This window comes from Meriones unguiculatus, chromosome 18 (assembly GCF_030254825.1).
Source record: "Meriones unguiculatus strain TT.TT164.6M chromosome 18, Bangor_MerUng_6.1, whole genome shotgun sequence".
Taxonomy (NCBI): Eukaryota; Metazoa; Chordata; class Mammalia; order Rodentia; family Muridae; genus Meriones; species Meriones unguiculatus.
Window position 1 is genome coordinate 11,790,080 of NC_083365.1, and position 14,527 is coordinate 11,804,606.

The 14,527-nt window shown below is 44.8% G+C and overlaps 1 protein-coding gene across 2 annotated transcripts in view; it reads right to left on the reverse strand.

The window, feature by feature from the left end:
- The window catches only part of Ptpra (protein tyrosine phosphatase receptor type A), a 110,292-nt gene that overhangs the window by 4,761 nt on the left and 91,004 nt on the right, over nt 1-14,527 (reverse strand). For both annotated transcript variants that reach the window (XM_060371855.1, XM_060371853.1), the window contains 10 exons: nt 12,315-12,412; nt 10,460-10,579; nt 9,410-9,576; nt 8,623-8,758; nt 7,582-7,731; nt 5,727-5,820; nt 5,420-5,496; nt 4,829-4,963; nt 424-549; nt 193-344 (listed from right to left, as the gene is read on the reverse strand). In XM_060371855.1, coding sequence (XP_060227838.1) covers nt 193-344; nt 424-549; nt 4,829-4,963; nt 5,420-5,496; nt 5,727-5,820; nt 7,582-7,731; nt 8,623-8,758; nt 9,410-9,576; nt 10,460-10,579; nt 12,315-12,412 — 1,255 coding nt within the window. The remainder of the gene's footprint in view (nt 1-192; nt 345-423; nt 550-4,828; nt 4,964-5,419; nt 5,497-5,726; nt 5,821-7,581; nt 7,732-8,622; nt 8,759-9,409; nt 9,577-10,459; nt 10,580-12,314; nt 12,413-14,527) is intronic.

A 14,527-nucleotide genomic window follows, 5' to 3' on the forward strand; every position in this document is an offset into this window, starting at 1 on the left:
GCCCCATGCTCTTCTCAAGAAATGAACATTCGTACACTGTGAACACTCCTAAGATCCCCTCTTATTACCCAGTTGTCTGGATCATCCAACACCATGGTGCTCAGCAGTATCTGTTCAGGGTCTCTCCTGGTGGCCTGGTCAATATTCACCATCACACCCCACCCGCAACCCAGCTTCGGGTTTCTTTGGTACCTGCAGTGCACAGTGATGGGATGGTTCCCCGACTGCTGCTGCTGCTTCTGGACTGCTGCAATGATGTTGATCATGCCCTTCCCATCGCTGGGGATGCCCACCTCCGGCCAGCCATGGAAGTGGAACTGTCGGATCTGCCGACTCTTGTTCTCCTTTGGAAGAAGAGGGATCAGGGAAGCAGTGGAAGCCTGCTCTTCCTGCAGGAGCAGCCCCACCTAGTACCCATCTTACCCTGGTGTTGGTGACCAGGAGGTCTCGGACAGTGTAGCTCTCACATTCCTCCTCCTTCTTCAGCTCAACTGTGATATCCCCATAGGACACCAGGCCATCAGATGGCCAATACTGCGCACACTTCTCCTGGAGGAACAAACGGAGAGGTGTGTTAGGTCAGGGGCTAGAGTGCATGGCAGAGCAGCAGTAGTGCCTGTAAGTAGCCTGGCTCCTCACAGCACAGAGACCTTTTCTTCTGACATTTATTCTTAGATTTATTTATGTATGACTGTTTTGCTTGCATGTGCGTGTATATACCACTTACATTCCTGGGTCCTACTGTGTAGCCCTGGCTGGCCTGGGGTTTCAGGTTGGCCTTGAAACTCACAGAGGTCTAGCCTTCTGCCTCCCCAGTGCTGAGACTGAAGGTGTGTACCACCGTGCTGTACCCGCCGTGTCCTCTTAGACCTCTAATCTGTAACAGTTAAAGAGAGGCCTGAAGGTTGCTAGTGTGAGCGTTTCTATCCTTGCTGATGGGCAGAACAAGCTAAATCCTAAAACCAGCAGACGTTAAAAGAGAATTAGCTGGCCAGGTGTGATGGCTCATGACTGTAACCCCAGTATTTTGGAGGCAAAGGTAAAGAGGACTGTGAGTTCAAGGTTAGCCTGGGCTACAAAGTAAGATCTCAAAAAACCCAACCAATCAGCCAGCAAACTGATAATTAGGTACTGAAAACCACACCTAGCAGCTTTTAGGTCATAAGATTAGTTACTTACAAGGGGGTAGGGACAGAAGAGGCCCCTTTAAGCTGGGGTGAAGAAGGGAGAGGAGAATAGTAAAATCAAAGCTTTTTCTGGCTTGCTAAGGGGAATAGTGGGTTAAGGTAGTTTCATTTGGTCCTGACTGAACCTGAGGTTCCAGACTCATGCTACATGATGATTATCAAGGTAAAAACAAACAAACAAACAAACCAACCAACCAACCAAACCAAAAACCTGTTGCAGAGAGGTGTGTAAGATATTAGTAGTTGAAATACATCTGGTTACTTGATGGGACTAGGATTTAATGGATGATATGAAGAGACACCATATACATTATGACAGTTATGAGATAGATAACAGGCAGTTATCCTCAGGCAGTCCTCACTTGGTGAAGTAATAGGATTCTTCTTTTAATTTACTTCTCCATGTGGGCTCAACAACAAAAATCAAAGTAGTTTGGAATGCAAAAAGCAAAGTCAAACTCTCTGAGATTCAGAAGGACTGTGCAACTTAGAGGCGGCCTCTTGGCCATGGGAGGTTGGTGGGGACAGCTGTTACAGCAGTGCCAGTGTTTCTGTGGCTGCTGCGGGTTGACAGCTTCAGATCAGGGATCTACCGGGCTGACTCTGATTTAAGGGGCAAAATGTGAGTCTAAAGAATCTAGGTAGTAGGAAGGCTCAGGCTAAAAATGCCCAGGGATCCTGCTGGGAATGGAGATACAAGGGCAAAGCTGGTGATTAGGCCCACAGGGAACACAAGGCCATTAAGAAAATGAGACTCCCTTCTCAAAGACAGAGGCTGTGACTGATCTTGCAAACTATAACCATGTTCTATTTAGTTTGTAGATGGCAACTGAGAATACGGAAAGTAGGATGAAGGAAAGATGTGACAGACATGGGAAGGACAGTGCACATACCCATAATTCCTGTATTTGGAATGGTGAGGCAAATGGATTCTGATTTTTCTTTTCTTCTCCCCCGCCCCCTTGCCCCTTTCATCTTCCCACTCCCCTTGGAGCCAGAGTCTCACAGTGTCACTATGTAATTCTAGATGGGCTTGAACTCAGCAGAGATCCTCCTACCTCTGCCTCTGGAGCACTGAGATTAGAGGCATGTGCCACCACCTTGTTAAAAGGATGTTGCTTTAAAAGCCAGCCTGGAAAATATTGTAAGAATTTCAGAAACAACCAGGGCTGGGACGTAGCTAAGTTACTGAGCATATCTGAAGTTCTAGGTTTGTTCCCCAGTACAGAAAAAAACTAGGCATGATGGTGTACACTTGTAATCCCAGCATTCTAGAGAGGTGGGGGAGGAGGATCAAACGTTCAAGGTTAGCCTTGACAACACAGTGGGGCTGAAGTCATCCCGAGAGACATGAGATCCTGTCTGTAAATAAATAAGTGAGATGAGAAGAAAGGCTGAATCCAAGTTTGAAAACTAGTTGTCACCACTAAATATTCTTGTAATTTACATGCATGGGCATTTTAGCACGATCTCCACAAAGAGTGACATGATTACATTTATATTTTTCAAAAAGGCACCACTTGGCTGCTACATGAGGAAATAAGGAGGTTTGGCAGGACACAGGAAGTGGTATCAGGCGACCTGAGGTGAGGACCTGTGCTGGCGGGATGCCTGGAAGGCACCACTACCGTCCACATGTCTGTACCTCCTCCTGTCAGAGATAATGGTGAGAGGCAGTGCTCAAGCTAGGAAAGTGGGCATGCTCAGCAGCTACCAGGACTTACCAACAGACTCAAGACAAACTGCCTGTAGGGGCATGGAAAGACTTGTGACACGAGCAATGGATGAAAGGTAACATTTATTTAGGTGGGTTCAGAGCGAGATGAATGAGTGATGAATCTTTTACATCTGCTGCCTACGTTCTGGGCTTACAGGTTTGCGTCACCTTGCCAGGGTGAAGAGGTCTGTTTATAAAAGAACATTTATTACTCATTTAGTGTGTGTGCGTATGACTGTGCCATGAAGTGCATATGGAAGTCACAGAACAGCACTTTCATCCACTGAGTCATCTTACTAACCCCAGAGGGTTTTTAAGAGATATACAGATTAGATTTGTCAAAGTACCTTTTATTTAAAAAAAAAAGGGGGGGGAGGGGTGGCTGGAGAGAGGGCTAAGAGGTTAAGAGTACTGTCTGCTCTTCCAGAGGTCCTGAGTTCAATTCACAGCAACCACATGGTGGTTCACAACCATCTATACAGGGATCTGGTGCCTTCTTCTGGCATGCAGGTGTACATACAGATAGAGCACTCATTTACATAAAATAAATAAATAAATACATATAAAAAAAATAAAAAATAACTGGTGTTTTTGTTCATGTGTGCATGTGCCAGTGTGCACAGGAGAAGGCTAGAAGGGTATCATGTGTTCCTTACTCCTCACTGATTTCTTTGAGGCAAGGTTTTTCTCTCAACCCAGGCTCTCATTTCTCAGTGAGGATGGAAGATGGGAAGCCCCAGCAATCCTGTCTCTGCCCACTGGATGCAGGGTTATAGGACTGTGCAGAACAGCTGGCTTATTACATGAGGGTTTGGATGCAGGGTTATAGGACTGTGCAGAACAGCTGGCTTATTATATGAGGGTTTGGATTCAAATCTGTTCTTGACTGTGCAGCAAGTATTAACTGTTCTCCAGCTTCTCAAAGGCTCTTTACTTTAGTATAAAGCTCAGAAGTGTTACCAGGCCACAATAGCATCTCCAGGCTCATTGTATTGATTCCAATACCTGCTAAAGGATGCTCCACGGACAGTGAAAAACCTCACTATGGTGCACAACCTCGATGCAGAGAGGCTTCAAAAAGAAGCACTATAGGAGTGCAGCCTGAAGTAAAGGATGAAAGATGATATCCTGAACTCGAGGGTGCCCTGTTGAGGCTGCATGACCAGGGACAGAGAGCTGGGAGCGATTTCCTATGCTGAGGAGCTGATCTAGGACATCTCTGAGGTCTATGTATATCAGAACCCCAGACAAAAATACTTTTAAGTCGGCTCTAACTTTTTTTTCTTTAAGAAAAATGACCTTAAATATGTGCTATGAAGCTGCTGGCCCAGCACTGGGCCGTTCTCTCTTCTCTCTAGTTCTGAGGAAATCCTTGCTAATGAATTTTTTTCCCTTTTTTTGAGACAGGGTCTCACTAGGCAGCCCTGGCTTGCCTGGAACTCCCTGTGTAGACCAGGCTGCCTCGATTTCATATAGACCTTCCTGCCTCTACCTCCATAGTGCTGGGATGGAAGCGCCATACTTGGCCTCAAATTCTTTTTGTTTTTTATAATGTTTTTCTTTTACTTTACATTTCTTAAATTTAATCATTTTCTTTTAATTATAAGAGCTGCCCCTGTCTTAAGGGCACTTAGATGCTTCTACTTCAGAGCCAAGCTATATGACTTCTTTCCTCACTGGCTTTACCTTACTAGGGAGGTAGGATGGAGAGAATGTGTGCAAAGGCCAGTCTGAGGGCCCGATAAAGGAGAAAAGTGAAATGGTAGGAAATGTCTGGACTCGACTGGAGGTTCAGGGAGAAGCTGAAGGCTGCTTAAATACCAACTGGCTGTTTACATGCCAGGACACTATCAAAGAAAAGATCCAAATATATCTTACAGTTGCCCCAACCTTTTTGTTTCCCATAGCATCTTCTGGAGCTCACCTGGCCTCTTTCTTCCAGTTCTGTTAGCATTACGATGGAGCAGGACTTCCATTCCCAGATCATCCGCCAGAAGTCCTCAACTGTGTGGAGAAGAGGGCCCTGGCTGGCAATGTAGGAGTCTTTCTGCCGGTAGCCCTGTAAGGGTCAGGTGAATCACAAAGGTGGTTTGTCAAGGAGTGGTGTACACCTGTGAAAAACAGGCTTATCTGGAAGGCAGTAAGACGAGCCCGTAGGATAGAGACCAACTGGAGGTACACGGATTCCAGAAACAACTCTCTTTTGACCAAGGATCATACCAGGGGAAGGGAAGTAGGGGGCTGGAGGCAGAGAAAGAGAATAGAAATAGGAAAAATTAGATCAGTTTTAGATTCTTGGATGTGATTACGTTGTAAGGTTCTCTTCCAGAAATTAGTAGCACGTCTCCTTTACATTCTGCTCTTTATGGCTAGACAGGCCTAGTGCTCAGGGTGGGTAGGTGGCAATGAATTCAGTAGCTGTCGATTAACTCAAAGATGTTCTTCTCAAGTGGGCATGTGAGGGAGGCTCTGGAAGCCCCATGGAACAGACTCAGGGAAAGAACTGAGCACTTACGTCAATGAAGGACGCATTCACATAGTCCGTGTTCTCTTCACCTCGTTTGACTGGAATGATCACTCTATTAAATTCATCTGCAGGGAGGACAATGAATGGCTTGCAGTTCACCAACATTCACTCCCCTTACAGCCTCATAAGCCAGTGGACCAAAGCAATATTCTTTGGCTTTCCTGAAACCACTAAAGAACTGAGAGAAACAGGCAATGCTGTGACTCTTGACTTCAGGCCAATGACCACACCTGAGAAGCTGGGAGGAAACTGGGAGTTGGAGCCATAACACTCTGAAGTGGGTAGGGGGACTTACATGGAATGATTTGTAAAACCCGGTTCTTCTTCATGTTGGCTGGAAGGTTTCCAGTACGCATCTTGTCGTTCTGGATTTTGATTGATGTTAACTTCTGAACGAAGAAAGAAGAAAGACACTATTGTCCCAGTAAGTGAACTCGAGAAGACTCTTGCCAGTCACTAAGACCATATCTCCGGGACCCCTGACTGCACTTTCACCTGAAACTTTCATCTTTATTTCCAGATATCATTTTTCTGTTAGTAAGAAGTCAAAAGAACAAGAAGCAATTCTAGGCTCCTGCAGAACCGCCCAAGAGTCCTCTGGCCTTAAATTTTTTTAGGCTACTCTTCTGCCATTTAGAAAAGCATTCAAATTGTATTCTTCCTTCCTGGTTCTAAGGTTGCTTTCTTGTGTGTAAGGTATTCCTCATGTGTGTGCATATGCAGCCAGAGGTTGACGCTGGGTGATCTACTTTATCACTCTCCACCTTACTTTTTGAGACAGGGTCCTCTTGTGGAACCTGAATCTTGCCATTGCAGCTACCTGGTTGACTGGCAAGTGGCTGTCCCTTCTGTTTCCCTAGTAGTAGGGTTACAGGCACATCCCATCATGCCTAGTTTTCACATGGGTGCTGAACATCCAAATTGAGTTGTCATGCTTGTGCAGCGTCCCAGCAAATCAAATATACAATACAGTGAATTAAGGACTGCTTTAAAGAGGATGGTTCTCTCCACTCCCATCCACTATCTGTCTTGCTTCCGAGTGCACACTCACACTAACTCTTCTTTTTAGACAGGTCTCTCTACATAGTCCTGCCTGTCTTAGAACTTACTTTGTAGACCAGGTTGGCCTCAAACCAGTAATCTGTCTGCCTTGGCCTCCCGAGTGCTGGGATTAAAGCCACCATATGTAGCTCCATTCCATTTTTAAAAATTTGATATAGAGTCCTGTAATCCTCCTGCCTCAGCCTCCCAAATGCCTGCAATTTATAGGCTTGCAGTCCCAGGCCCAGTTTAGGCTTGAGCACTTCTTCATTTGTTTGTTTGTTTTGGTTTTTCGAGACAGGGTTTCTCTGTGTAGGCTTGACTGTCCTGGATTCACTTTGTAGACCAGGCTGACCTCCAACTCAGAGATCTCCCTGCTTCTGCCTCCCCGAGTGCCAGGATTACAGGTGTGCATCGCCATGCCAGGCTTTATTTGTTTCTTTGTTTTTTTTAGACAGGGTCTCTCTATGTGGTTCTGGCTGTCCTAGAGCTTGCTATGTTTACCATACTGGCTCAAATTCTCAGAGATTCCCTTGTCTATGCTGGAATTAAAGGAGTGAACTACCATGCCCAGCTTCTAGGAGTAAGTACTTCTTGATGAGGAATGTGACATAGGGTTTTATTTATTTACTTTTTTGGGGGAGGGGGTTGCTGGGGATTGAATTCATAGCCACACGCTATGCATACATTCTATCACTGAGTTAAACCCATAGTCACAGGCCCTAAGTGTTGAGTCACTGTCTGATAGCATGCAGTAATGGTCAGCAATCTAAGGGTCATAGGCCAAATATTGCCTATTACCTTGAAGTAACAGCAATCTCAATTGTTGACTTGTCTCAGGTTGCTTTTGTGTTACAATGGTAGTATTAAGTATATGGACTGCAGAACCCAAACAATTTTTTATCTGACCTTTATATTGCTGTACATTATAATTATCTAAGAGTGCTGAGAGTCTTAAATAATCACTGTTTTCTATCCATTTTCCATAAAAACAATACAAATAGTTTTAACATTCAGGACATACTCAATTACCACTGCCCATGGCAACACATAGATTTAGCATTTTTTTTCTAGACTGTGTGTCTGGAGGTTATGCAGCTTCAACTCACCTTGAACTCCTCTTCTAATCCATTGTTGCTAGTCCCTGGGATCTTGTTATAAATTTTTTGCAGGTGGGTTTCCAGGGAAGTCACTTCCAGTTCTGTATCCCCATACAGATAATGCTCCAGAAGGGCCTGGTATATGAAGACGTATTGCATCTGGAATGTGAATCACAGAGAGGTCTCAGTTACGAACAGCATGGCCCTGATGGGACCAAATCACTCCGAGTGCCATCTTTATTCAGTCTGCTTTTCCTTTGATTCGGGCAGGAATAGTTATTCATGCATACTGACCCATTACAGTGAAGTAGGACTTGAAACACACGCGTTCCCCTGGGAGAGCTCAGGTTGGGAGACAGAGTCCTGACCTGCTAGATTCCAGTCTGAGGTGTTTGTCAGAAACAGGACACACACAAAAGCTGTAAAAGTCTGCAAGTCTTAGACTCTAGCCTGCTTCCATCCCAGATCTGTGACAGAGTCCATCTCACTGCTGCTCTTGGACTTGGCTGCATCGTGACTGAGGGCTCCGGCATGCTTGCATTCATTAAAAACTATTCCAGTATCCGTAAGGGCCAATGAGAATGTCAGCTTCCTTCATGTTTCCCCCAGCCATAAAGCTACAACCTCCTTTATGTGTTCTTTCTTTTAAAAAAGATTTTATTTATCTTATGTGTTGAGTGTCTTGTTTCACGTATGTATAAGTACCATGTGCATGCCTAGTGCCCAGAGAGGCCAGAAGAAGGTGTTGTATCTTCTGGAATTGGTGTTACAAATAGTTGTTAGCCTCCATGTGGATGCTGGGTGCTCTTAACTTCTGAGCCACATCTCTAGCCCCAAATGCTTAGCTTCTTTACAAGCACAGCAGAAAGAAGAGAATTAGCTTGTATTTGTCCTCTGACCAACACATGCATTCTCTATTACATGTGTGGACACGCGTGTGCACGTACACACACTGTGTGATGTTCATGTGCAATGAACTGGAGTCTTCAGAGTAGGCAGATGTCCTGGCATTAGAAAGCCCTTCCCTTGTCTCACCCACAGATCACTCACGTCTGTCTGTACCATCTGGCAGCGCTGGGCCCGGATCCGGCTTACAAAACCATAGACATCCACTTTCCGTTCTGAATGCATCATGTCCAGCATGGCATCGATGACAACAAATGTGCCAGTGCGCCCTACACCTGCACTGTAGCCAGAGAGCAAGGGGTTAGCGCATGCCAGGTATAGCTTGTGGGAGCAGACGAGGGAGGTGGCACAGCCTCAGGCTTTCTCCAGACAGCTAAATTCTAATTTCCAGTGGGCAGAACACTGCCCTAGCATCAACAATCTTCTGTGCTAGGAACACAGTAGATGCTATCAGGGCCTGGGTCCCTGATACTTAAGGGTCTCAGGCTAGCAAGAAAACTGAGCCAGCAGCTGATCCAGTTTGCTTGGCTTCACTGTGGAGCCTCTCTCTCCTAATCTTGGAGGGCTGTCCTCCTAACCCCAATAAATATAATATAAAAGCAGATTTTTATCTCATGCATTGTCAGGGGTATATACTGAAAATAATGGGAACCGGTACCCCAATTCTTTACTAGCTGCAAATCCTGCTTCTAGAAGTGCCTCTGGCTCAAGTCTCCCTTCACAGCTAAGTTAGAACAGAGTGAGCTGCCTAACTCCCCTTTCCACAAGTCATATTCTCCACCCAGACTCAACTTGAACATTGTCTCTGGCTGCTCCCTGGGGTCCCAGCTATGCATTTCTTCTGTGTCAGCCTCTTTGGTCAGGGTCCCTGAGCTGATCCCTTACTCTGGCAAACAGGGCAGAAAGCGGGCGAGGGTCAGGCCACACTGACCTGCAGTGGACCACGATGGCCCCTGCATACTGAGGGTTACAGGCTTTCACCTTCTTGAGGAACTTGAGCATGCCAATTGGGGTGAAAGGCACCCCAAAGTCTGGCCAGCTGGTAAAATGGAACTGAGTGATGAGGCGCTGTGGTTTTCTGTTGGTCACGTCGCCCACCTGTGAAGTGAGGATATTCTGTTTGTTGGTAGGGAAGGTGTAACAACAGGGTTGTCAGGATGATGGAAGAATGAGGGGGCACCCAGAGGGGCACTAATCGCAGACAGAGAGTCCTCCCTACACATTAGGCTGCTCTGTTACTATTATTCTTGGTCTACAAAAGAAGGTGAAACTCAGAGAACTTAAATGACCTTATCTAAGCCCAAGAATTATTACAGAAAACACAATGCAGAGCTCCTGATTTCACTTTGTAGACCAGGCTGGGACTAAAGGTGTGCACTACCACAACCAGCAGGCTTCCTGCTTCCTTTTTTTTTTTTTGAGATAGGGTTTCTCTGTGTAGCCTCGGCTATCATGGACTCGCTTTGTAGACCAGGCTGGCCTTGAACTCACAGAGATCTGTCTTTGCCTTCCTAAGTGCTGGGATTACAGGCGTGTGCCACCGTGCCTGGCTGCCTCCTGATTCTTTTTAAGTTCTCTTTCCATAGTGCTCCAGCCCCCAACTCCAGCTCAGGCCTCCAGGATCACTCTGGAAAGCTTACAATAGTCTCACTATATCCTTGGTGTTAGAACCCTTAGAGAGGTGAACACAACACCCTGAAGACTGCCCCTCCTCCTGAAGCCCCTCTTTACAAGGTCTGGTCAGATTCAAGGCAATCAAACGTCACCTCAACATGTCCTTTTCCTCCTAGTCATAAAAACACTGCTTACTTAGCTCTGACAAGTTCCTGGAGGTCAGATTCCTGGTTTCAGAATCCACAAAGACTGTATACTATGCAGTTCCTGACACCCTGAATAAGAAGAGGGCAGCCCAGGCCTTCCCACCCTCATAAGGGTCAGCAGATGCGACACAAATGCCTGTAAAGGAGGCAGAAGACTATACCTGCTGAATGCAGAATTTCCGTACTGTGTAGTCCACCAGAACAGTCACGTCCTCAACAGACACACGGACATTCCCATAGGTCCAGCAGCCCTGGTCTGGCCAGTACTGGGCACATTTACACTATAAAGAAAACAAGACACATGTCCCTCATTCAAGACTGTCAAGGCAGATATAAAGGAACTGGGAGAAAGAGAGAAACAGAAAACAACCCACAAAGCCTAGATCTCCTGGTCATCTACCCTTTCCTCTGTCATCAGCTAAACATTTAGTAACTGTAACTTACTTTCTCTTCAACTGTACCCAGCCTCAGTGACAGACCTTTTTATCATTTCTACTCCTACCCCTCAACTCAAGGCAAATGGAAACTGTTTTACCAGCAAGATCTGCACTTCCCAATTTCCCAGGTCACATGCAGACCTGTGTGAAGGAGGGACTGGCAGTGCTGTGACAGAGCTACTGCAGTGCACCCATACAGAGTAGTGGCTTGTTGACAACACAAGGTCTTCCTGTTGACTGAGGCCTGAACAGCTTCCAGGAGCTAGAGGTCTGTTTAGAGCACATTAACCTAAACCCAGTCCCAAACTAACCTTCTAAGCACTATGGGGGTGCTGAATGATACCTCCCCCCAAAACAAAACAAAACAAAAACCCCAAAACCACACACACAGTGATCCAGGCCATCCTTGAGAAAGACTGTCATGAATGAAGGTTGATCTCTGTGGGTTGATCTATGACCCAGTGTAGTGATTTGAGTAAGAATGCCCCCCATAGGCTCATATATTTGAATGCTTAGTCTTCAGGGAGTGGCACTATTTTAAGAAGGATTAAGAGGTGTGGCATTTTGAGGGGTAGGTGTGGTCTTGTAGAGGAAGTGGCATTAGGGGTGGGCTTTGAGGTTTCAAAAGCCCAAGTGTGGCCCAGTGGCTCTCTCTTTCTGCTGCCAGAAGTTCCAGTTGTAGAACTCTTAGTTACTTCTCCAGAAATAAGTCTGCCTGTGTATTGCTATGCTCCCCACTATAATGATAATGGACTAAACTTCTGAAATTGTAAACAAGTTCCAATAAAAATGCTTTCTTGGGGCTGGAGAGATGCATCAGTGGTTAAGGGCACTGACTGCTCTTCCAGAGGACCCCAGTTCAAATCCCAGTATCCATATGGCAGCTTACAACTGTCTGTAACTTCAAGATCTGATGATCTCACATAAGACATACATGCAGGCAAAAACACCAATGCACATAAAATAAAGTTTAAAAAAAGTGCTTTCTTTTCTAAGAGTAGCCTTGGTCATGGTGTCTCTTCACAGCAATAGAAGAGTGACTAAGACAACCCAGTTTGGTACTGGCTATGGCCTAGCTACAGATCTGGCCAGGCCACAAGAAAAAGGAGCTGTTTGAAGCTGCCTGCAGGACTTGGTGAGGCTTCAGTTTCACTGTATTCAGCTTCACCTATAGAGCTACACGTGTATTAGGGGCTCTGCTGGTTCATATGGTTCTTCTATCAGCTTGGGGATATACTCAGGCTTTAGGAGGTGCTGCCGGAAACGAGGGAACGAGGAACCAGAGAACCAAAAGCCCCTAGTCTTTTCTAGCTAATAGCCCATGACTTCCTTTGTGGTTACTTTGGAACCAGAATGAGCTATCTTAATACCAGACACAGCAATGTGCCATGGATACCTCTGCCCTCTACCCTGAGATTCATCTGAGATATCGAGGCTACCGGAAGAGACACATTAGCTTATCTGGATGATCTATGAGCAGAGTAACTGCAAAAAGAAGGCAGCTAGGTTCAAGGTCTAGTGGAGTACCCTCTACCGGGTATGTCTACATCAGGGTTGTGCTTCTAAATTTTCAACTTACCTCCTTTCTCTCCTTCAGGTTAGTCACCATGACGATAGTAGCTGTGTTTTGTTCCCAGATCATTCTCCAGAAATCATTCACTGTTTCTTCTTTTGGTCCTAAAGTAGCCAAAAGTGAAGATTAGAGGAGGGGAAACCAGGCTAGGAAACTGAGAATATTCACTCCTGACTTTTTGAATTCTGTGCCTGCATATCGCCAGGGGAATACACACCCTGTATCTATTCCTCCACCCGCTAACTGAATACTTCCCATGTATCTACCACCTAGGTACCAGACACTTCATTAGGACTGTGGGCAGGAGGACTCCAAATAGGAAAGAACACAACAGTTTTCTAAGGGTAAAGGGTTAGAAGTCATGACTGCTTACTGCATACAGTCCAGACAGTAAGCCCAGGGCTAACTCCAACATTTGCGTAGTCCTGTCACATTCTGGAGTGTCATCAACACTAGAAAGGTTGAGGGACCAGCTCAGGCTGGAATCCAAATTTACTTTCTATACAGCCTTTCTCAGAAAGCTACAAGAAGTTCCTAAACAAAAGTGAAGCTGTGTACAGTGAGAGAAAGATGGGATTTAACAGTGGAGAAGCCAGTGGAATTTCAAGACACGGTAAACAGAAGTCTTCGCAATTGAAATCCATCCAGATCGGCTACGGAACTGAAGGTTTTTTGTAATGTCCCCAAATGTCCTTAAAGCAATCAAATCTCAGAAGGTAGCAGGATAGCTCAGTAGGTAAAGGTGCTTGAAGCCAAATCTGATAAACTGAGCTCAACTTCTGGGACCCATGTGATAGAGGGAAAGAAAAAACCGTTCAAAGTTATTTGACCTTCACATGTATTCCATAGCACGCCTGTGCCAATGCTAGTCCCACCACAATAAAACTGTCAGCGTATTAGCATGGTGGCACATGCTTTTAAAACCATCACTTGGGAGACAGAGTCTGAGAGACTTCTGTGAGTTTGAGGCCATGCTAGCCTACATAGCAAGACTTTGTAACAAAGTCTTTGGCTTTGTTTAAAGCCAAATGTTCAGCTCAGCTGGACATTATTTTAAATAATAAAAATATGCTTTTTATTATTTAACATACTTATTTATTTATTTTGTATACAATGTTTTGTCTGTATTGTTTCATTATGTGATGGTTGTGAGACACCATGTGATTGCTGGGAATTGAACTCAGGACCTTTGGAAGAACAACCAGTGCTCTTAACCTCTGAGCCCCCAGTACATGAGAGGCAGGAGGATGCCTATGAGTTCCAGGCCAGCCTGGTCTACACAGTGAGGACCCACCTACCTACCTAACAACAATAGCAACAACAACAAAATTAAATCTAATTTATGTGAGGGTGATGAAAGGATACACACCACAGTAAAGTGTTTTTCTTTTCTTTTTTTTTTTTAAGGGTTTAAAAGGAAAACCAGTAGCATTTTCTATAGAAAACTAGATGACTAAAAACCAAGACTTCATCTCAGAAAAGAAAAAAAAAAACTGCAAAATGACATTATATTATGCATTTTCACTTGTGTTAATAAAACACATTTTATTTTATTTTTTTTAAAATATTTTATTTATTATGTATACAGTGTTCTATCTGCATGTACATCCGCATGCCAGAAGAGGGCACCAGATCTCTTTATGGTTGTGAGCTACCATGTGGTTGCTGGGAGTTGAACTCAGGACCTCTGGAAGAGCAGCCAATGCTCTTAACCTCTGAGCCATCTCTCCAGCCCAATAAAACACATTTTATATTAATGATAAAATATCTACATAACAAAATAACATATTTTGTCTCGCTCCATACTAAATACATAACATGACATATAAAAAAGATTATGTGTATTAAACAGAAGAATAATAAATGTATTATTGGTCTATGTCATCTGTGCTGGGCAAATATTCCACCATTGAGAACCTACAATTATATCAATATGTGCTAAGCAAATACTCATCAACCACTCAGCTACATGTCTGGAACAAAGTAAAATAGTCTTAAAATTCGCCCACCAGAGTGAGGTGGGTGCTGGCACACACCTTTAATCCCAGCAGTTGTGAGGCAGCAGTAGGCTAATCTCTGTGAGTTTGAGGCTAGCCTGGTCTACAGAGAATTCCCTGTCTTAAAAAAAAAAAAAAAAAAAAAAAAAAGATTAGCATGTCTCTAATCCCGGCAGCTGGGAGGTAGACGGATCTCTGTGAGTTTGTGAGTTTGAGGCCAGC